At 38.6% G+C, this 24,892-nt stretch overlaps 1 protein-coding gene across 12 annotated transcripts in view; it reads right to left on the bottom strand.

Moving 5' to 3' along the window:
* RAB3IP (RAB3A interacting protein) overlaps positions 1-24,892 on the bottom strand; it is a 176,618-nt gene that overhangs the window by 37,824 nt on the left and 113,902 nt on the right. For 5 of the 12 annotated variants that reach the window (XR_009521228.1, XM_060025216.1, XM_060025214.1 and 2 more), the window contains 2 exons: positions 7,336-7,611; positions 6,371-6,629 (listed from right to left, as the gene is read on the bottom strand). Coding sequence is in view for 11 of the 12 variants with exons in the window: in XM_060025216.1 (XP_059881199.1) it covers positions 6,371-6,629; positions 7,336-7,611 (535 nt within the window). In the remaining variant the exon portion in view is untranslated. Of the gene's footprint in view, positions 1-6,370; positions 6,630-7,335; positions 7,612-18,812; positions 20,506-20,533; positions 20,554-20,645; positions 20,793-24,892 lie in introns of those variants that run through there. The other 7 variants (XM_060025221.1, XM_060025223.1, XM_060025219.1 and 4 more) reach the window with 7 other exon arrangements.

Raw genomic sequence — 24,892 nt, 5'->3', positions numbered from 1 at the left:
CTGTAAAATAGCTATTCGAAATTCACTCCTTCAACAAACATTAATTTCGTGCTAACAATGCATCAGGCATGCATCTAGGTGCTGGAAAAGAGAAAAGGAACGAGGCCCAGGCCATGCTTTTCACAAAGCCATAGCCTACTGAGGGCAGCAAATCTTTAAACAGATTCACAAGGAAAACTGATAAGGGCTATCGTAGTGATGTGCACATATTAGATAAAGTAGGAGCCTGCCAAATGTAAAGACTAAAACAGTGCATTCCACAGTGGCTAAAGACGGGGAGGGGTGGATGCCACAGATAATGTCAGAAAGTTAGGTTTATGGTGAGTCCTGAAAAGCCTTGGCTAAGAAAGTGGAACGTACTTCAAAGAAAAGGGGAAATCATCCCAAAGGCAATGGGAAGTCACTGAAGGATTTTAAACAGGACAGTGACAATTAGACTGCAATTCAAAACAGTACCTTGAACAGTGTGGTTAGGTTAAAAAAAAAAGACTGGAGACAGAGAAGACAGTTGATTACTGAAGTATTTCAGGCAAGAGACACAGACTTAAGAGTAGTAGTACTAGAGAAAAGAAATTTGAGGGATATTTCAAACACAGAAAATCAGGACTCTATGATCAAGTATATTCCATCAAATTGAAGACTCATTAATTTTACCATAAACATTTTATACATCAAGAAAGAAAAATGCTGGCAATGAAACTATGATCTGATGGGTTTTGGGTTTTTTTCACTTAGAATTTTCATTTTGTACTTATAGGAAGAACTCTTTTAAACTGATGGAGACACAAATTTTTATCGTATGTCATTCTCTTTTGTACCTTTCTCTTTGTTTTGATGTCCTATCATAGTGAGATCCTTTTAGGACATTTAACCCAGTAATTCAGCACCCAGCTCATATAATTCAACTGATTTAATAACAACATGTACGGCTACAGGCAAGTTAGCACGCAAGCTGGCAATGACAACTCTTATGACTGTTGCCTAGCTGGGAGCAATTTTAAAACTCATACTGATTTCAGAGATGTTAAAATGAGGGACAACGTACAACTAAGGATCAATGAAACATCACCACGCATACATGTCTTTTCTCCCCAACTAGTAAGCACCTTAAGAGTAGGGTGAAGTCTAATTTATTTTTCCCTCTACAGGGCCTAATACAAGCTGTGAGAACTTTGGTTACTCAAGAAATGTTTGTTCATGAAAGAACACAGTAAATGTTTATAAGCATCCTTGGTCACAGTTAGTAGGGCCATGCTTAACACGGATCTGTATGAGTACGTGTTTTGAATGACTTTCTCTGGCTGCAAGCTATTCCACTGGATTTTATTTTCTAAGTCATTTTCATTATCTTTTAAGGAAGAATAATTAAAAGTTGAAAGTAACACCTTATATCAGTAGGTCTCACACTTTAGTGAATATAAGAATCAATAGGGTGCTGTACACCAGAAACTAACACAACATTGTAAATCAATTATACTTCAATTAAAAAACAAAAAGGAGGGCCTCCCTGGTGGCACAGTGGTTAAGAATCCACCTGCCAATGCAGGGGACACGGGTTTGAGCCCTGGTCTGGGAAGATCCCACATGCCGTGGAGCAACTGAGCCCGTGAGCCACAACTACTGAGTCTGCGTTCTAGAGTCTGCGAGCCACCACTACCGAGCCCACATGCCACAACTACTAAAGCCCGTGCACCTAGAGACCATGCTCTGCAACAAGAGAAGCCACCACAATGGGAGGTTCACACACCGCAACAAAGAGTAGCCCCCACTCACTGCAACTAGAGAAAGCCCGCTAGCAGCAATGAAGACCCAACACAGCCAAAAATAAATAAATAAATTTATACATATTAAAAAAAGAATCAGTAGCGTAGTTTATTGAAAATGCATATCCTCAAGCCTCAATACAATAATTTTGTTTCAAGAGAATCTGGGGTAGACTCCAGGAATCTACATTTTAAAAGTGATGTACTAAAACCCAACTTCTGTCTCAGGATTCCACCAAAAGTTGTTCTTCAGCAATGACCTGCAGAAGGCCAAACAAGTGAAGGACTACATCACCACCTCTGGCATCCCTGCACCTGAAAATCAATAACCACATGGTTGCTCCCCCTACACACAGTATGGATTTGTTGCTGGTAAGTGGTTACTCCACCAAAGACTACATTTCCCAGCCCATCACACATTTAAGTATCAGCATGAAACTGGTTCACACCAATGGAATGTAAGTAAAAGTTATGTGTATCACTTCTAAGTCAAAGCTTTTTAGAAGCAGGTGTGCTTTCTCCAAGTTTTCTTTTCCCTTCACTTCACTGGTTAGATATGATAAAACTCTAAAAGATTACAAAGATCCAAGACAGAAGAAACACAGATCCCCAAATTATTTCACAAAGAATTGCCTGTGAACTATGAACATTTGCTTTAAAGTGTTAAATGAATAAAAATGAACTTCTATTAAGTCACTAAAATTTAGGGGTAACTTACAAGAAGCTAGCACATCCCTAACTAATATATTATGCATGTGTGTCTACTTACACAACAGTGTAACTGCATACACATGTATATATTAATTTAATCAACAGAATGTGTTGAGAAGCCATTATGTACTCAAGATATAATCATGAGCAAAAATACATGTAATCCTTATCTTCATGAAGCTCAAAATTATTGAAGTGTATGTTGAAGTGTAGACTTCTGTGTTGGGGTTAACTGGGATGGGGCAGAGCAAACAATACAAATAAAGAAATAGAACTTTCACTCTCAATCAAGATAGAGTACCAGGGATCATATTTACCACCCTGCCTGACAGAACTAAAAACAAAACCAGAAAAAAATTGTGAAATGATTTTTAAGACATTGGACATCAGGCAAAAAAGACAGTGATCCTCCAGAAACGGGAAACAATAAAGTGAGGCCTATGATCTGTTCCAGCATTTCACCTGAAGAGATAAAAGCAGTATTAGACAAGGATTAACTATTATTAAACTGTATTTCATATGTTCAAGAAGCTAGAAGACAGACTAAACATGTTAAACAAAACAAATGAAATACTTAAAAGACCCAATTGAACTTTCAGGGATGAAGACTAACATGTCTGTGATAAAAAATACATTGTATAGAATTAACATATTAGATACTACAGGGGGAAAAAAGAAGAGTAGTGACATTGAAGACACAGCAACAGAAATTATACACAATGAAACAGAGAGAAAAAAGATTTTAAAAATAAATGAATAGAGCACCAGTGAGCTATGGGACAACTTTAAGCAGTTTAATGTACACATAATAGGAGTCCTGAAGGAGAGGAGAGATAGGGGAGGTAAGTAAATGTTTTTGAAGAAATAATGGCCCAAATTTCCCAATTTCTATGAAAACCAACAACCCACAAATTCAAGAAGCTCAACAAATTCCAAGTTCAAGAAACCCGAAGAGAACTGCTCAACAAATTCCAAGTTCAGGAAACCCGAAGAGAACTGCACCAAGGCACACCATAATCAAATAGCTTACAGCCAGTGATAAAGAGGAATATCACATCACATACAGAAAAACAAAAGTAAGGATAACAGCTGACTTCTCGTGAGAGACAGTGCAAGCCAGAAGACACTAGAGCAACATCTTTAAAGTACTAAAAGAAAAAAACTATCAACCTAAAATTCTTTACCCAGTGAAACTATATTTCAAAAGCAAAGGTGAAAAAAAAAACCTTTTAAAATACACAACAGCTGAAAATAATTTATCAGTAGCACACACATAACAAATATGTTAAAGGATGTCCTCCAAGCAGAAGGAAAATGGTATCAGATGGAAATCTGGATCCACATGAAGGAATGAAGAGCACTGGAAATAGTAACTATATGGGTAAATATGAGGATTCTTATATTTAAATCCCTTCAAAAAATAACCAGCTGTTTAATGAAAAAGTAATTTAAATGTATTGTGGAATTTAAATAAAACATATAAAGAAGTAAAATTATGGCAATCACAGCAAAAAAACTGAAAGGCGAAAACAAAAGTACAGTTGAGCCCTGAACAACATGTGTTTGAACTGCATGTGTCCAGTTATATGTGGATTTTTAAAAATAAATACATACTACAGTAGCACACAATCTGTGGTTGGCTGAATCCACAGATACAAAACCACATAAAGTCATATGCAGATTTTCAATTGCACAGGGGTCGATGCCCCTAACCCCATTTTGTCCAAGGGTCAACTGCATACTTTTGTAAAGTTCTTATACTGTGTGTGAGATAGTATAATAGTATCAGAACGTAGGGAGCGATAAGTTAAAGTTGTATACTACAAACCCTAAAGCAATCACTAAATTAGCAAAATGAAGATATACAGCCAATAAGCCAAAGGAGGTAAGATGAAATCACAAAAACATATGGAATTAATCCAAAAGAAGGCATAAAAGGAGAAAAAAGGGAAAAAGAAACAGAAGAGACAAACAGAAAACAAATAATAAGATGGCAGATTTAAACCAAACTGTATCACATTAAATGTAAATAGTCTAACATAAACACACCAATTAAAAGGCAGAGATTATCAGAAAGGATAAAAAAGCAAGATCTAATAATATGCTGCCTTCAAGAAAGCCCACTTTAAATAGGGAGACAAAAATAGGTTAAGAGTAAAAGAATGGAAAAATGGTAACTTTCTGGCCACTCTTAAAAGAATAATCAGAATAAACAGAATGATTATTGACATAATTTTGATTCACGAGTTGCCATTAATTCAGGAAGTATTTTCATATTCCACAGTCCTTTTCAAGTCCTGAGCTCTAAGTAAGTATTAATACTACCTTGTACTCTTCATAATAAAATTCACCATATGCATGTGTTCACACATCATTATCATTTCAATTACCTCAACAGTACTTCTAAATACAACAAACTAAAGATTTCAAAAATAACTCCAAACTTGAGCTAAGAAATTAGCAATATATTCTGATCAATCAGTAACCACAATGTATTCCCAAAGATGGATATATATGTTCAATAGTTTACCTCTATATAAATTGTTATTTCACTTAATACTCTGTATTAAGATGAGAGTCTGAGCCAAATGACAGATGCCAAATATAGCCACATCTCACCACACCCCCTACCTTTGGGAAAAGATTAAAAAGGCTATTGATTTTTCTTTCTGATAAATATACATTCAACCAAAAATGTTTTAGCATATCTTCATGGATGTTTAACCATTAGCCATTCATTGAAGCATTATAAAGAGACATATATGCCAGGCATCGTTCTGTATTATTCTAGGCACTGGGGATACAAAAATCAATGTTATGCTCTTGAGAGAAAAGTCTGGTGGGGAGAAGATGGGAATATATGTTTGTAAAATGTCATAATATGCTGGAAATCATGTCATAGAATGTTTTCCCTATTGCTTCAATTTTCTAAATGTGCACTGGTCCATTTCACCTAAGTTGTGAAATTTATGTACGTAGAGTTGTTCGTATTATTCCTTTATTATACTTTCCATGTCTGCAGGGTCTATAGTGATACCCTCTGTTTCATTCCTGCTATTGATAATGTGTCTTATGTTCTTTTTTATCAGTCTTATTAGAGGTTTGTCAATTTTACTGATCTTTTTAAAGAACCAGCACTTTGTTTCATTCATTTTCTCCATCTTTTCTGTTGTCAATTTCATTGATTTCTGCTCTTTACTATTTCCTTCCTTCTGCTTGCTCCTGGTTTTATTTTGCTGTTCTTCTAGTTTCTTTAAGTGGGAGACTAGATTGTTGATTTGAAACTTTTCCTTTTTTCTAATGTATGAATATTTAGTGCTATATATTTCCCTTTAAAAATTTAATTACAGATGCAGAAAAAGAATGAGATATAGTCACAAATTTGGGAATAAATAGATATTTAAAAGATGACCAAGTGAGAAACAGAACAAATTACTAGGAGAAGAAATTCTCCAAGGTAAGGTACAGAAAATATTCATACCCAGCTGAATCGCAAGGCACCATTACTACAACAGTTCCCCAAAACATAATGACTTGGACTGAATGGCTTCAAGTAAATAATCACAAAGTCAATTACATACAGAGAGGAAAAAACCCACACATGGAACATAACTCACCAAATCTGCATTACGGATAATGCAAGACAGGGAACAGGCAATGTAGGCGGGGGGCACAAAAAGAATTTAAGAATCTCTTTTTTCTAGTTTGTACTCTTAGATGAGCTTCTTTCCTACTCAATTTCACAGATTCCTAAATGCTGCCCAACAGGAGCTGAGACTGTGCATATTCAAAAGATAAGTGTAGAACTGTAATGATTTCACTTGAGTTGCCCCCCCCATGGATAAATATTAATTTTGAATATAACATATGGAAGAATAAAATATCTTTTTGCTTACCCTCTGAGCTTTTGCAAGTTCTTCTTTTAATCTTTCATAGCCCTTTTCTCTAACTTCCAAAACAGATGGGCTTCGTAAGCGGGACAGACTATCAGTACTCAACCCAAAAATATCATCACTGCCATCACAGGCCTCTGTTATGGTAGCACCCTGTAAAAACTCCCTCTCTGCGTTACAGTTGTCCTTTCTTGTAGTTAATTTAGTTAACCCAGCTGTGACTCCAGAGGTAGAACAAGGTGCTGGGTCTGTAACATGGATGCTGTAAAGGAGAGTTCAAAAAACATCAGCATGTGCTTAAATATAACTGGCATAAACACACGTCTATAACTGCATTATCCAATCTGTTCACCACTATATCTAATTAATAGCTTGTCCTGAGCCAAAGCAACCACATTTCAAGTCCTTCATAGCCACATATGTCTAATGGCTATCATATTAAACAGCACAGAAACAGAACATTTTCATCATCCCAGAAAGTTCTATTGGATAGTGCTACTTTAGAACAGGGGTCTGCAAACTAAATGCAGGATAAATCCAGCCTGCCACCTGTTTTTTAAGGCCTACAAGCCAAGAATGATTTTTACATTTTCAATGGTTGAAAAAAAACAATAATATTTTGTGGCACAAGAAAATTACATAAAATTCAAAATTCAGTGTCTATATATAAAGTCTTATTGGAGCGTATTCATTTACATACTGTCTACGGCTGCTTGCACACTTTAACAGCAGAGTCCAACAGTTGCAACAGAGACTGTGTAGCCCACAAAGCCTAAAATATTTACTATTTGGCCCTTTACATAAAAAGTTTGTGACCCCTGCTCTTGAGCATTAACATGTATTGCTCTTCATGAACAACCTTGTATTATTCAAATTTTCTAAAACAATAAAACTTAAAATAAGTTAACCAAGCAAACTTCGTTTGTTTAATACAATACTCTAAAACAAGCATTTTGATGATCTCCTACCTGACACTAGATATTTCTGCACAATTTAAACGTCTGGGGGATGAATACACAGGTTGTGTAGGAAGGTCGGAAACATCTAAGGCATTAGCCTGGATAGGGGTGGAGCATAAAGCTGAAGGATGTGGCCTGTAGATGACACTTGGTGAGGTAGTCTGCTCTTGAGTTCCTGGTTCATACACACCAAGAAGGTCTGGAGAAGTAGGTGAAGCGAGGTTTACTTCATGGAAGCCTTCCAAGGGGTCATTAGCCATAGCAAATGCCTCATCATAGGATAACCTATGTTAAAAAAGCAGGAAATTATTTTGAGATAGTGACATTTAAAATTAAATTAAGATGTATATTTATAAAATGTGTTTAACAGTCCATTATAAACTATAAACTTACAACTTAAAGAGACAGCAAAGGAAAGAAACTACATTTAAAATTTATTAAGTGATCTCAGACAATAAACACTACAGAAGGCAAACAATCTGATTCAGAATAAACTTGAAAGTGATGGCTAACACTGTTACAGTGAGTAATTAACAAATATTTAACAATGAGGAAGGAATAAAAATTTGCTTGATTTTTTTTTTTCTTTTGCGATACGCAGGCCTCTCACTGCTGTGGCCTCTCCTGTTGCGGAGCACAGGCTCCGGACGTGCAGGCTCAGCGGCCATGGCTCACGGGCCCAGCCGCTCCGCGGCATGTTGGATCTTCCCAGACCGGGGCATGAACCCGTGTCCCCTGCATCGGCAGGCAGACTCTCAACCACTGCGCCACCAGGGAAGCCCTGCTTGATACTTTTAACTTTGCTATCATATGTGACTTTGGTTAGAATAAGGAGAAGAGGCAGTAAAGATAGAGACACATGTGTGTAGTTCAACTAACTGTTCTGTTCTGCCTCATACTGGCTCTGACTTTGGATGAGTCTGTGTTTTTTTTCTTTTATTCTGAAATAATTTCAAATTTACATAAGAGTTGCAGAGCTCCTGTACATATTTCACCCAGATTATGAAACTGTTAACATTTTCAAACCATTTGAGAATAGGTTTTAAGCATGATGCCCATTACCCCTTACTATCTCAGTGTATATATCCTAAGTAAACCATCACCAAAATCAGGATGTTAACACTGATCACTATTACCATCTAAACAACTGACCCCAATCAAAGTTCACTGATTATCCTAATAATGTTCTGGATAGGCCCAAGATCCAATCCAGGATAATGCATTACATTTCTCTAAGCCTTAAATTTCTCCTCTAATGGGATGAGAATGGGAATAATAATATTCCCTCCCTTCTCCAGGTTGCTGTGAGGATTAAGTCAGACACTCCACATAAAGTATTTAGTAGTGTACTATGTAACTGGCACAGAGTACAAATAAACATCTGTTACCAGTCAGCTGTTAGTAATAACATGTATGCTTCAGTTTCTCCATCAGTAAAAAATATTTCATGCAACTTCACAATTATATAAAAAATTTACATGAAAGCTAAAAAGTGTACCACTCAAGTTTTTCACTTGAAAAATATACAGAAATCTTATAAACCTTTACTGATTTCCCACTGTCTATAGCATAAATTCCAAACTTGTTATCCGGAAAATCAAGGTCTTCTACGATCTGAATCCAATCTCTCTTCCCAATTTTTTTCTTTCCTACAATAGTACTTTGATAATCATGACTAATACTTTCCCAGAACTTCAAAAAATTCCCAAACACAAGCACCAATATACCATATAATTTCATCATAAAATACAAAAAAACCCACCTCATTCATTAAACTGAAAAATTTTACTCTCACACTCAATAAAAAAGGCATTGAAAATAAGACAAGTAAAAGTAGTAAGCTACTTTTTATCTAAGAAAGGAGAAAATACAAATTTATTTATATATATATAATTATATATATACTTTTTCATATGTACTTATATTTTAGAAATGGAAGGATACACCAAAAACTAATTAAAAAAAAAACTGTTACTTTTAGGAAAGGGCGAGAACAGGAAGAGGAGACAGGCATAAAAGCTATACTTTTCCAAATGTATCCTGCTTTGTAGATTTGAATTTGAACTTGGAACCACGTAAATGATAAAACAAAATTAGATTTTAAAAAAGAATATCTAAAAATAAAACAAATGAATCTAGCTGTGTACTAACATGGTAGTTTTAACCAACATCAAAAAGAACTATTTCAAATGATTTTAAAACATAGTAATAAAACTATATATATACTAGAGTATATCCCTAGTGGAATATACTCTAAGGTCAAAGGAAGTTAAAAAAATCATACACTATTTTCAGTAATCATATTAGTAAGTAATGTTGATACTGCTATTCTGAAACTATTATAAAAGATAAAACAAATTACATTAATATCATTCAGAACTAAGATTTTCAACATATGAGAAAAGAGATACAAATACAAAATCAAGGAATTTAAAACTCTGAAGTCCTAAATTTGAATCAGAAATATCAGGAAATTTTTTTTTTTGTTGGTACGCGGGCCTCTCACTGTTGTGGCCTCTCCCGTTGCGGAGCTCAGGCTCCGGATGTGCAGGCTCAGGGGCCATGGCTCACGGGCCGAGCGGTCCGCGCATGTGGGATCTTCCCGGACCGGGGCACGAACCCGCATCCCCTCATGGGCAGGCGGACTCTCAACCACTGCGCCACCAGGGAAGCCCACGGAATTTTTTTTATTTAAAAAGATGTCTACCTTTATCCACTGAAAAGGTATAACAACAGCAAGCAACTCAGGAGCAATGAGTACCCCTTGTACCCAGAGTAATACCATTTCCTATGAAAAAAGAACAAGGACTCCTCGGAGAAATGGCTGATTCCAAGCCCGCGGCAGTAATGTACAAAAAGTCCTTGCAACATCTTGTTTTACCAGGAAGTAAGAAAGCTATCAAAGACTACTGGAGTGGTATCAAAAGGACTCCCACTAACCAAAAATGGGACAATCTGAACATCAAAAAGGATAATACCTGTAAAGAACAAAAAATAATTCTAAACCCATGAGTTCATGATTATACTAAAAATAAGACAAAACAAAAAAATCTCACTGGTCCCCCTTTTTTTTTTTTTTTTTTTTTTTTCCACAGTACGCGGGCCTCTCACTGCTGTGGCCTCTCCCATTGCGGAGCACAGGCTCTGGACGTGCAGGCTCAGCGGCCATGGCTCACGGGCCCAGCCGCTCCACGGCATGTGGGATCTGCCCAGACCAGGGCACGAACCCGTGTGCCCTGGATCGGCAGGCGGACTCTCAACCACTGCGCCACCAGGGAAGCCTCTCACTGGTCCCTTTTGATCAGTGCTATGGAACAAATTCACTATTTTGAAAACTGGTAAAATAAAGGAAAGAATCCAGTATTTAGCCTGACTTTCCTATACATTAAAGAACTAAATAGTTTATGAGGAAAAATCCGTCTTTTAAAAGAATCCCATTTAATAAATATAACTTTGCAATCCTAATGAAATAATGAGTCTAGGCAACACTTATCAATAACTATTAAAACTCTAAGGTAAAACCTGGGGTACTTTATAATTAATGGATCAGAATGACAGTACCTGAACTCACTGATGACATTATTATCACAAAAAGGGAGAAAATCAGACATTATGAGAATTATGTGGTAAAACAGGAAATGAACACTACCACCATCCATGAATCATTCTTGCCCCCCTAATAAGAAAAAAAAAAGATCCCAATCCAATCAAGCCTTTAGGTCTTTATCGGTTTATAGGAAAGAGGCTAGAGGAACATACTAAAAATAACATCTTCATCAGTTTATAGGAAATACAGAGCCTAGAGGAACATATTAAAAATAATACCATATGGGGCTTCCCTCGTGGCGCAGTGGTTGAGAGTCCACCTGCCGATGCAGGGGACATAGGTTCGTGTCCCGGTCCGGGAAGATCCCACATGCCGCGGAGCGGCTGGGCCTGTGAGCCATGGCCGCTGAGCCTGCACGTCCGGAGGCTGTGCTCCGCAATGGGAGAGGCCACAGCAGTGAGAGGCCCGTGTACCGAAAAATAAAAATAAAAAAAATAATAATAATACCATATGGACAAAAACAGCAAAATCTAAACCTTGGGAAACTCTTACAGGATAAACCACCTGGTTTTTTCAATAAATAAAAGTGGAAAAAGAGAGGGAATTTATAAAGAAACTTAAGAGACATAATGAAATATAATATATGGACCTTGTTTGAATTCTTATTTGAATTAGCCAACTGTAAAATCATATTATAAGACAATAAAGGGAACTTGAACACTGGATATTACTGATATTATTATGAATTTCTGTCCATTTTTAGAGATAATGGTTACATAAAAAAAAAAAATTCTTACCTTTTAGAGATACACACGAAAGTATTTATAGATGAAATAAAATTACCTGGATTTGCTTCAAAATAATCCAGGGGGAGAAGGAGGGTATGGAGAGCTGGGCCATCAAACTTCCAGTCCCCCCCAGTCACACAGGATTATAGGGTGGTTTCTCTCATAATAACAGCTAATATTTACTGACCATTTACTAAATATCAGGTATAGTTCCAGCCCATGTACAGTTGAGGAAGCTGCAGCTTAGGGGAGCCAGTATTAAAACCTATGTCTGGGACTTCCCTGACGGTCCAGTGGTTGAGATTTTGCCTTCCAATGCAGGGGGTGCAGGTTCAATCCCTGGTCCAGAAGCTAAGATCCCACATGCCTCACAGCCAAAGAACCAAAACATAAAACAGAAGCAATATTGCAACAAATTCAATAAAAGACTTTAAAAATAAATAAATAAATAAAACCTATGTCTGTTGGACTCCAGAGTCCTAGCTCTTCACCACCACACCACACTACTACTACTAGAATTGCTTTGCCTTTCCACTGTTAGATGGTTCATGTAAATATGTTTCTCCTTAAGCTGAATTAAAATCCATCATCCCTGCAATATCCACCCTATTTTTCCTATAAACACTCAACTATTCTTTCAACAAATATTCATTGAGAGTCTACTATGTGCCAGGCTCTGGGGAAAGAAGATGATAAATCATCTCTGCTCCCAAATAGTATCAATATAGTAGGAGACACTGACGGTGGCAATGATAGTGTGATAAATGCTATAGAATATGCAGAGGCTACTAAGAGACCACACAGGAGGGGCAAATAAATCAGAAGGAAAGGACTCCCAGAAAAGTGAAGCCAAAGAAAAGACCCAAAGAAGAGTAGGAAATAATGAGAAAGATAAACCCCCTGGAAGGACTTTCCAGGTATGTCTAAGGTATGAAAGCAAAGTATTTATGGAAAATACAAATGTTGCATAAACTGGAGCACAGGCTAGGAACATAAGACCCAAACCTCAAAGAGAGGCAGGTCTGAATTCTGCTTCTATCAAGTTACTGGGCCAATGTGTGCCTAGGTTCTCTCATCTAGAAATCTGTAGCTCGGTTTTCTTCCTCACAGGGTGAGAATTAAAAGAGAAATGCAAGTAGTATTTCGTAGAGTAGAGCACCTCTGAGCAGTGCCGCTACCTACAACACATTGTTTAAATTCCAGTCACTCCCGAAAAGGAGATTATTTTAAGATTAAATGTAGTCCCTTTATCAAGCATGTGAAATTTCCATAAAATGTTTAGCTTAGCTGGTAATGAGCTGCCAACTAGACTGAAAATCTTTTGCTCTTTCAAATAGTACATGGAAGCTTTAAGATTTATTTTGTATTCAGAGTTCTTATATGAATAACATAAACTATTTTTAAGCAGTAGTACTCTTTGCGTTAAGTAATAAGTAATTTAAACTTTTTTTTTTTTTTTTTGCGGTACGCGGGCCTCTCACTGCTGCGGCCCCTCCCGTTGCGGAGCACAGGCTCCAGACGCGCAGGCTCAGTGGCCATGGCTCACGGGCCCAGCTGCTCCGCGGCACGTGGGATCTTCCCGGACCGGGGCATGAACCCGTGTCCCCTGCATCGGCAGGCGGACTCTCAACCACTGCACCACCAGGGAAGCCCAGTAATAAGTAATTTAAAAAACTAATTTCAAGTGGAGATTATCCCAATTCATAAACTAAACTTGTCAAAGATCACTAAAAATGAGTAAAAAGGACAACAGCATTAAATTCTTATGGGTGAATTACCAACACAGCTTGGATGGCTTTATTATTACTCAGCTTTAGGTAATAAAGCTGATTTCCAATTTAAAAAAAGTTGATCAAAACCAGTTGCTTCTGATTTCTAGTACGCATCTCATGTTATTTCTTCTTTGCAGAAGTCAGCACTATCACAGCAAAAACAGCAGTCAATATTTACTGAAAGTTAACTATGAATCAGTTAACTATGTGTTGTTAAGAACTTCATGTGTATTAACTCATTTAACGAATGCCTAGAAAAAATCTTAATGATTTATATACTTATTAAATATATTTTATACATATATTATTTTAGTATAAAATAAGTGTACTTAATAATTTTTATCAATTATATTTATTCTAGTTGGAATGAAAGATGTCTGCCAGCTTCAACTCCTCAGGGCACATGCTGGTACTAAGTTCTGAGAACACAGATATGAAAATGGACTAAAAAGAAGGTGCATAGTCTATCATGAGCCACTAAATGATTACCCTGTGGGTTGCGGGGGAGAGGAGGAAGAGAATGTTTCAAGGAGAAAAAAATATAAGTTAGATTTGAAATGCTGAATAAAGAGTCTGTAGGTGGGCTAGGCAAGGAAATACGACAGGACAGTCAAGGAATAAGGGTTTGGCACTGATGAAACTAACCAAAAAAAAAAGAGTGACAGAAAATCAGGCTGGAGAGGCAGATATGCGACAGATAATTAAAAGCTTCATTTAACATGGAAACTGCTGCTTGGAGTTTATCTAAGAGATTCTCAGATCTATGTTTTAGGAAGTATAGACATACTGTGATGTCATGAGAAAAATGACTCCCGAGGACTTTAACTAGAGAGAGGAGACTAGAGGCAATTGATTAAGAGGTTATTGCAACAGGCTAGGCAAGAGATTATGAAGGTCTGATCTAATGCCAAGATCACACATTGCAAATGAGGAGACGGAGGCATATTTATCTATATATATGAAAAACATTCAGAACAATTCATTTATATTTCTACATATACACACACATGCATTACATTATTACATTCTATATGTGTGACACATACACATATACATTATGTACATTATTCTGTTATTCCTCACAGCATCCCTTTGAAATGATTCTTATGTCTGTTTTACAGGTATAGAAACTGAGGATCAGAGAGATTAAATTAATTTTGTCAAGGTCAAACAGTCAATAAACCACAGAGCTAGGATTCAAGCCCTGGTGCGTCTGACTCCAACACCTGACTCCACTACATCTAAGAATCACTTAAAAGGTAAAACTGATTGGAGGTCAGGGGTAAGACTCAGATAAAGGTTACATCAAGACAGAGGATCTCTAAGGCAGTCTTACCCAACCAACCGTAAGAAGAGAACAATCCAAATAGAAGAATCCTATTTAATCTCTGAACGCTTGTTTAATTTCAGAAAGAAAAAACTAAAGTTTCTCTAATGCACTGCTATTGAAATGAGCATTTGCTATTACTTTGTGTTCTTTCTGGGTTTTTTCCTATATTCTCTTTGCTATCATCATTTCCTTATCTATTCTGCTGCCCTGCTGGGGTTTAAAATAAATACTCACTCAGCCCCTTATAGCTCTTGATGGGGAGGGGAGGAATAGCATATAAATAAAAATCAACAGAAGCCTGATTTTACTATAGTGGCCTTATGTATTCAAAAACAGTGTGGATATTTGATACTAAGGAATTCGTGTTAATTTTTTAAAGTGTGTCATAGTATTGTAGCTAACTGCCCTTATCTTTTAGAGATACATACTGAAATATTTACAGATGAAATTATACAATTCCTGGAATTTGCTCAAAATAGTACATGAGGGGGAATAATACAGGGAAGTATATGGGGCAGGACTGACTGTTGCTGATGGGCTAGATGATGGGAAATTTGAGGTTCATCATACTTTTGCATCTACTTATTGTATTTTAAATTCTCAATAATTAGAAAGTTTTGAGATTTATTCAAATACTATATAAAGGAAGAAAAAACAAAACAAAAAGGTGTATATATAAAAAATAATTTTCTCATTAACTTTCCCTATAATTATAAAGTTGGTTTTCCAAACTAACATTTTGGTTGTAGCAAAAAAAAAAAATTTCACATTTACATTTTAGGAAGCAGTCTATGTTTATAAGTGTGAATTTAATTCATAACCCAAGGGAAATATTAGTCAGGTGGTCTGTCAAGCTCACAATCTTCCCACTCTTATTAAAACAGACCACAAATTAATTTCCATTTACTAATTCCACAGGATTTAAATGTACAACCTAACATACTGAGAGATGTTAGTTATTGCAGATTCTTAAAATTAAAGGTTTTCAGAAAATTCTCAGAACTTACTGGGTTACTAACACTGTATTTAATTACAAATTCTTGGAACAAAAATGTAAAAAATAATTGTTTTCCAGGTTTCTTCTTCTTAAAAGTGTAAGCCTCTTTATCTTATGTATGTAAGAATATATGTCAACTAAATATTCAATAGGCACTGAAGTATATATTGACTGGATAAATAAACAGTAAGACTCTTTAGAGAGGGAATAAATAGCAGAGCAGCAAAGAGTAGAGATAGTGACTCCCAGCCACCTTTAAAAATTAGAGATAAAACAGCAAGTACCCTGTAGCAAGATTGATGAAACTGAATTTTTAAAGTTTGGGGAAACCTGAGCATTTGATCAAACGAGCTTCAGAAAACCTTTCTAGTTCAGATTCTGTTATTAACTGGCTGTGTGAACTTGGGCAAGTCACTTAATTTCTCTGAGCTTCAGTTTCAACATCTATAACAGTGGTGTTATCCCCCCTGCCTACATTTGAGGAAATCAAATGGCTTAACTGTCAATGTAAAAATGTTCTAAAGATTGTAAGGCATAACACAAATGTATAATATCTATAAAGACCTAAAAAGGAATAAATGATGGGGAAAATAACAAGAGCACAGAAAGGAGTCTGTCTTACAAAACAGAAGGAATTCTTGTTTATCCTAGATAAAGGAGAAGGAGGGGGAAAACAAGCCCTTCTGAGGTATAGTGTTCAAATGTAATTCTCTTCCCAACAGGAAATTAATTAATGCACATTTACTTACTCTTTTTCTAACTTACTTTAATTGTTCTTTTATACTTTATCCTGATCTGTCAATCAGATGCCCACAAACAAATACTCAATACTATTATCTGGACACATCAAATGACAATTCACTTATTTAATTGGTTCTAAGCTATCATCAGTATGCTCCTTTACAGGTGTTAACTATAAGCAACAAATCTCTCAAACTTGAACTATTTCAATAATTTCCATTCTTTTCCCTCTAAGTAATCTTAGCTTATGGTTATAGCTATGGAATTTCGTGTTGTTGATATCCTAAGATAAATCAATATTACTTTTTCACTTTTTTCTATATACAATTGAAGCTTATGAAACTACCTCATTTAGCTTTAAGTTGAAAGAGAAAGCAGAAGGGAAACAGAGCTGGCAAGTTAATGTTACCTGTTGTAAGTAACCCCTCCCCTTCCCTTAGTCCCCTCAATTCCCACTTTGAACACTCATTTCCATTTCTACTGCTAGATCAATTTCAATACATCCTACCATTTTTTCTCACTGACCATCCATCACCAAACAGCACAGTATCTACTGGGTTCCAGGCCCAATGCTAAAGCTATAAAATGGGGTAAGATGAATTAAAGCCCTGCCTCCAAAGCATGTGTACACTAGAAAAAGACACCTCATTGTCAACGAATGTTTACAAACAATGTAAATATCAAAATAAATACCAAAATAGAGGCATATATTCCATGCTTTGGAAGCATAAAAGAAAAAAAAAGATACGTACTACATGGCAAAGGTAAGGGCAGTAGTACAGGAAAAAAAAGAGAAACTAGCTAGAAAGGAGCTTTCAAAACCTCAGATATTTTATTTTAGGATATCAGGTGTATTTAGGTAATTCATTTAGTAACCAATTTACTATGCTTTGTTGAACTACACCTTGACTAGCACTATATAGGGCAAAGGTTTAGTTTGAAAAGGTGCACTCCCCTCAGAATATCCTCAAAGCTTTCCCTCAACACGCAAGTACCTCTACCAACTCATCCTTCCTTCCTCCCCACTCTCCAACTATTCTAGCACTGTGTCTTATCTGGCACTCATTAAAATTACAACAACAACATATGTGAAAGTGCTTTCTAAATTTTGAGGAACTTACAAAAGATATGGGAATGATTACACAGCCCACCTTCCAGATGCCTTAAAGTCTTTCCTTTAACCCCCGCTGTGACTTGCAGACTAGATACTCAATGAATATTTGATTTAAAAATCTCCAGTGATACATTAAGAATTACTTATTACACCAATATTAAGTATCTCATAAAAGCTAAATTAAAACCAATTCTTCAGTATTACAACCTATGCATGAAGAGGTAGTAGAGTGTAGTGGTTAAGATCATGGACATCAAAGACAAACTACCAGACTCCTAATTTAGTGCCCTCACTTAATTAGCTTTGACCTTAAGCATCCATCACCTTAAGCTCCATAACCACTCAGTGCCTCAACCTTCCCAACTATAAAATGGGATGAAGTATTACCTAATTCCTAGGTCACTGTGAGAATAAATGAGTTGGCATAGTGTTTACACCAGAACCTGATACACCATAAGCTCTAGACTCCGTAGTAGTAGCAGCAGTGCTGGTTATCACCATCATCAGAAAACCTGGATATTTTTTAACCAGAAATACAAATAATAATAACACTTTTCATCTATGTGTCTTCTTATAGTCACAAAGCTCTTTTACAGAAGGTGTAGTTCAGGAATGGAAGGAGCAAAACTGGTAGGAGTTCCATTTGGGGCAGTCACTCTCAGTGTTTAATCCTGGCTCTGCCATTAGGCAGCTATAGGACCACCGACAACTAAGTAACCAGAGGCAAGTTATTTCACTTCTCTGATCCTCAATTTCCTGGTTTGTAACATGCAACAACACCATCTATACTCCAGGAATGTGCTGAGGACTAGAGGAGTCAAGGTACTTGAAGTAACAAGCAGGATGCATGGCACACTGTTACGTTAACATCTGTTCCTCTCCTCCACCTCCCACGTGGAGTATCTCATTTAATTCTCATCCCACCATTATGAAGTTCATATTAGGTTGAGCCATATTAAAAACAGCTGAATACTGGCAAATTCATATGGTTCAACCTAACACTACATCCATTTACAAATGGAGAAAATAGGCTCAGAGGTTAAATGCTTTACTCAAGGTCATATGCACGGTAAGTAATGGAGCTAAAACTTTAAAAATAGACAGTTTTTCATTAAAATTGGTTCAGCGAGTCCTGCTCAGAAAGGGAGGGGGAAAAAGGTTAACTACAATAATACATGTGAAACTACTGTAACCTACCAGTTTTTGTTCTGCCATATCAAAAAACAAGATGATGATGTAGATTGTCTTCTAAGGCTCTTTCAATTTAAAAAATTATTTGTAGAGTGTCTATGCATGTGTTGCAGAGGTTGAGGGTTTAGTGAAAATTAAAGGAAAATAATATCATCAAAGGAAGCACATGCATAACTACACCAATTCAAAAAGTACAGCTGGATCTAATTAGAAACTCCACGAATTAGCAAATTCACAAAGCAGCTGAACATCAAATATCCATCCTGGTGAAAAGTCAGAGGTATTCCATACCACGGATAGGTGTTCGCCAAACACACAAGGAAGAGTTATACTAAATGTATCCACTTTGGTTCACAAAGGTATGTACCAATATATAATATTACTGAAATGGAAAAAGAAAAAAATGAAAAGGCTTTTCTTCTAATAGTAAGACATACACTACTGTAGTAAAACTGTATAACTGCTAAGTTTATTTCTATACATTCCACAAGGGCTTTAGGATTATATCACATAAACCATATTTAGGATACGTGTCTGTCCAAACATGAAGTGTCCTATCAAAATGCACGGCACTAGTAAATAAATAGCAAATGTTAACAGGACAAGGCCCCATAAAACTGGTGGAATATTTACCAGTATCAAATATTTACTATGATTGGTCTACAAATCTATTCTGCCTCTTTTCTCCTTGAAGCGCCATTCACCATTTTTTTTCTTTAAAAGGGCAAGAACAACAAAATACGAATGAGGATAATGAACAGAAACCAGGTCTTTCAACAGATTTACAATAGAACGGTTTTGTTTTTAATCCTCTTATCGGCCTCTCCTCCAATTATGTAATCATTCCACGGCAAAAGATTACATGGCTGTTTCCCTACCCTGCAAGGGATAAGTTGGAGGGGGAAACAGAAGAGTAGGAAACAGGTATCCTCGGAATATGCTACATTTCCACGAAACTAAACTGCCTCTTCGGAATCAGTATTAACTGAGCGCTCTTAATTTTCAAGACCTTACCCTTTAGTCATTACAGATTTTTTTTCTTTTTTAAATCCCATAACAACTGACAACTCTTCACGTGCTGCAGATTCCACCTACCACCATCACTTCCAGAGTCCATTAAGCTATCTTTTCCCCGGGCGGTCGGAGCGAGTTATCCACGCTGGAAGGGCTGTGTAATTACAATTACGTCTGTGCAGCTCGCCTCAACTCCCCGAAACAAAAGTCAGGCTGAACTGAGCTGCCTCCTAAGGCGCGATCCCGGGTGCCGGCTCTTGCCCACCAGGTTTCGCCGAAACCTCCCGAGGGTGACCTCTACGCCTCGACTCGGTGCCCCGCTCGCCGTCTCCGGTCCACGCCTACTGCCTCGCCCCGTCCAGCGCCGGCCTCCAGACTTGTTCGCGAACTCTCCTTACAGCCCCCTCCGCAACCCCGGGGCCCCAGCTCCCGGCCGCGCGCGCCCAGCCGACAGGTAACCGGGCGCCGGGCTCCCAGCCTCAGCGCTCGGAACCGCGCAGTTAATGAGTAACGCGCCGGGGCCCGGAGGACAGGGGACGAGCCGCCGCCGCCGCCCGACGCCCACCAGCGGCCCCAGGGGGCGCCCAGATGCTCCGAAGCGCCGAACCCCCGCCGCCGCCGCCGCCGGGGTCCCGGAGCCCGCGAGCCCAGGCGGGGGAGCGCGCTCCCTGGGCCAGGACAGTCGGCCGGGTCTCCGCGCGCCGCGCCCTCACCTGCACCTGCCGCGGCCGCCCCTCCAGGCCGACTCGCGGGCGGCGGGCGCGCGGGCACCGAGGGGGGCGGTGCTCCGCGCCCCGGGCCTCTCCCTCCCGCGGATGCACTCACCTGACTAACCCACCGCGGCCGCGGCCGGCGCTCAGGGGCGCGCGCAGAACCGCACACAACGCGCGCCGAAGGAGTCACAGGCGGAGGAGAACGGCGGGCCGACGCCGCTACACTCAGCCGCGGCGGGTGCACTACCGGGGGGCAGCCGCCGAGGGAGCGCGGGACTGCGCCTGCGCCGGCAGCGGAGCTGGGAGCCGGGAGCGGTCCGGCCCCGGGGAGGGAAGGCGGGGATGGGGGCGGGGCGGGCGTGGGGCCGGTGGGGCCGACGCGCTCCCGCGCCCCCTGGCGACAGCCGGGGCTTTCGCAGGTGCCCGGCGCGGGCCCCAGGTGCCTCAGCGGGCGGTTTCCTTGGGAACAGGGCGAGCTGGCGCTAAGCCTTGTTGCCCTGGGCTCGACAGGCGGTCTCGGGTTCACTTCGAGTGTGTTGGGCTTTCCAGGAGTCGGAAAATGAACCTTCGATGTGAGTTGAGGACAGCTAGAACCAACCTGACACACGGCGTGCATATGTACCTTACAACGTGTGTGGGTGTGGGTGCGCTCGTGCGTGTCTGTTGTCTCTGGGGGGATGGATGGGAGGAGGGGGAGTCTGATAGAACCTAGATTCCAGCATTCTAGCAGCTGCTAGAGCATTCGAAAATGTCGTTTCTGCACCTGCCTTCTCTCATCTTTTGTGTCAACTCTTTGATAACTTCCACCCCACTTTAGGTCCTCCAGAGAGGAAACGTGAAAATACAAACCAGGCTTCCGAAAATCTGATCCAAAAGAGGCAGTCACATCATAGTATGTGTCTCTATGTTTAGTAAAAGAGTTACATGCAATTTGTGTGATATATGTATTGAGTAGGACCCCTGCTCTGTATATTGATCACATTTATTAGAGGCAGTAAAGAAGAGTAGGTTATGTGGATGGCTATAGGAATCAGAATTCCTGGGTTTGAGCTTGGCACCTACTAGCTGTGTCAGTGACCTTGGGCTAGTTGATCTCTAATAGCTCCAGTAAATGGGGATAATAAGATTACCTACATAACTAAGTCGTTAAGAAATTAAATGGCTTAATATATGTGAAATACTTAGTGTACTTCATGACACAAAGTGCCTAATGAATATTAGCTATTATTAATAACATCATTATTATCATCCACCTATAATAAAAACAGAAACCTAGAAAGTCATTATTTACTCTTTTATACTCCATCTCCAATATATCAAGTCCTATCCATCCTATTTTGCAAATAATTCTTAAATCTACCCCATCTGTTATTCACTGGGACTAGACATGACCCTACTCATTAATGGACTTCTAACTATTCTCCCTTACACCATGTCGTTCATTCATCAAACATTTTTTATGCTCGATCTACGTGCCTACTGCTAGACATAGGAAGAGAGAAACCATTACACACAATCTCCATCATCCAAGCACTCAAACATAGTGAAGAAAACAAATGTGTCAATAACAACTAAGTGAAATAAATAAACTCATCATACAGCAAACTACTTGGGTTCTCCAGTCTTGCCATACTCCTTCGTACATGCTGTCTTTACATATGCTGCTCCTTTTTCTTGTTATGCCCTGGCCCTCCATCTTTTCCTTACCTAGCTTATTCTTGCTTATCCTTCATTATTCTGCCCAGGCATCAATTCCATTGTGAACCCTTCCCTGTTCCTTGCCACCCAGCCTTATCCCGCCCCAGTGTGGGCTAGGTGCCCTTTACTGTACTCTTATAGCACTTTATCTCTTTCTAGCACTTATCACATAGAACGGTAATTGTAGTTTTGTCTATTTCCTTATGAACTTTTTGAGAACAGGAACAAAGCCTGACGTGTAGGAGGACTGGCTCAGAAAATGCAGAATGAGTTAATGATATACATGTAGATACACTGTCTTGGTATATAAATGTTTAGAGGACAGGCCCTATGCTGTGTTCTACATAGGACCTAAGATATCATGCATCTACAGGAAATAGTGAGCAGTAGCCATGGGCCCGAGTCCCATGTTGGCCCACCTGTCATCCACAAGGCTCTTAGGAATGGACTTAGAGGTGTTTCACCTGCTAACACAGTTTGAGAATGAGAAGAGCTATCTGAGTAGTTACCTGTAGTAGGACTTTAGTGTCCTTGCAGCACAGAGACCAAGATGCATTACAGAATGTTATACACTCAGAATCTCAGCCTGCAAAATACATAAAGCGTTGTAAGCATCCTAAGTTAGATTGCTCAGCCATATACTAAAGTAACAGACTCCTCACAAACTTTAAAAACATGATGATGGATTTTATAGTGTGCTCAGGTTTGCCTTCTTTTTCTTTCACTAAAATATAAGTTATATAATTAATGTCAAATAAAGTAATATTTTTTTTAACCTTCAGACTTTCCCATCCATATCAAGGGCCAGAAAACAAAGGACTGCAAATATCTAAATATTTTAAATTGAACAAATCATTCTAAGGTTGCTATCCTTAGTTACAACTTTTATTGCTCGTTTGCCTCTTTTATTTTCAAAGTTCAGAAAGTGTTGTATGTTTACATGGTACTTTCTGGTTTCAAACTGACTTCAGATTAATTATCTCATAAGCCTTTTATAAAAAGCAATTTGATGTAGGTGTAAAGGTAGTTCATCTTTACAGATCGGGAGCTTGGACCACCAGAGTTAGGGCCCTGGTCTTCAGAACTCAGGGTAGAATCTACAAACAAATGAACTTTTTTAAAAACGCTTTTAAAAAACACACTGGGCTTCGTGTCCAGCTGTATGGCAGACGAGAGATTGGCTGATTCTCCCACCAAATGCTAGATTAAATATATAAAACATCTTATGAAACATATCAATAAGCTGACAAGAACATAAGAAGCCCTCAAGGGCAAAAACTAGGTAAAAGCAAGAACCTAGACAGTAAATAATAACAATGCAAAATGAAACAAACAAACAAACAAAAAAGCTGGTTAGGGAAAAAAATGTACCAAAAATAACCTCTCATTTCCTTGTCTAGCAAAATGCTTACTTGTGGACCAGTGCTTGTGTCACATAAAAATTTGCTTTTGCAACTCCTGTACAAAGCAGAGTTGTCTTTAATGTATCTTTCATGAGATCAGTTGTGCACAACTCTGCATTTCACTCCCTTTTTCTGATGTCAGAATAGGCAACTGAAAAAATCAGAGGGCTGAGAGAAAGGGCTGACAGAAGGGCTTAGACTCTAAAATGTATGATCCCCTACAAATGAGTCACTTTAACAAGCTACATATTTATAAGGAAATGTTTTGAGACTTGGCTTTGGATCCAGTTTATTTCACAGACACACAAATTGCCATCCATTAAACAAATATTTATTTACTGCTTCTCTACACCAGGTACATAAATAATCTGCAGTAAGAGGGAAGAGAAGGAGAGATGAGACACAACGAGAAGACCTCCTAGCTTCCCCACAATGTTTCAGTCCCAGGTTCAGGTCTATTCCTGAGTCTTCTTTCATCCCTGCCCATGGGTTCTGAAAACAATCCTATATCCTTAAAATAATTCCCCCATTCTTCTTTGAATGGATTCCTGTTATTGGCCACCAGAAAATTTTCCTAAGTAACATATTTTAATGGAAAGATTGGTTTCTGTTGCAGTTAAAAACTCAAAATAACACTAACTTAAACAAAATAAAGTGTATCCCTCTCATGTATGTGTAGGCAGTGTAGGGTTGATATGGTGGCTCTCTCATCATCATGGACACAGGCTCCTTCTATCTTGTGGCTTCACCATCCTGAAGATGCAGCTTCTACCATCAAGCAGGCTGCTCAAGCTCCAGCCATCACATCCTTATTCCAGGCAGCAGAAAGGTGATGGGGCAGAAGAGAACATCCCTCTATTTAGAAACACTTGCAGAAGTTGTATACATCACTGCACTTACACCACATTGGTCAACACTTAACTATAATTGATGTTGAAACATATAGTCTCTATTGAGTGGCCACGTGTCCAGCTAGAAATCAATGGTTCTAATACTAAAGAAAAAGGGGAGAACAGATATTGGAAACAACCTGCAGTATCTGGCTCATCATCTGATATCACACTTAGGATGGGAGAAATGGTGATAGGGTAGAACGTACAAATAGAGCAAAGGCATTGTAAGGAAAACATGATGGTGAACAGTGCACCTGGGACAAGCATAGGTAGATAGATAAGCCTGGAAATATGTGGGAGCCAGATTGTGGAAGATTTAAATGCCAGACTGAAGAATATGGAATCCAGTACAGTAGTCAGAAGAG

Source organism: Delphinus delphis, chromosome 11 (genome assembly GCF_949987515.2).
Source record: "Delphinus delphis chromosome 11, mDelDel1.2, whole genome shotgun sequence".
Classification (NCBI taxonomy): Eukaryota; Metazoa; Chordata; class Mammalia; order Artiodactyla; family Delphinidae; genus Delphinus; species Delphinus delphis.
Note: the sequence above shows the minus strand (reverse complement) of the source record. Positions and strands in the feature narration are given on the sequence as shown.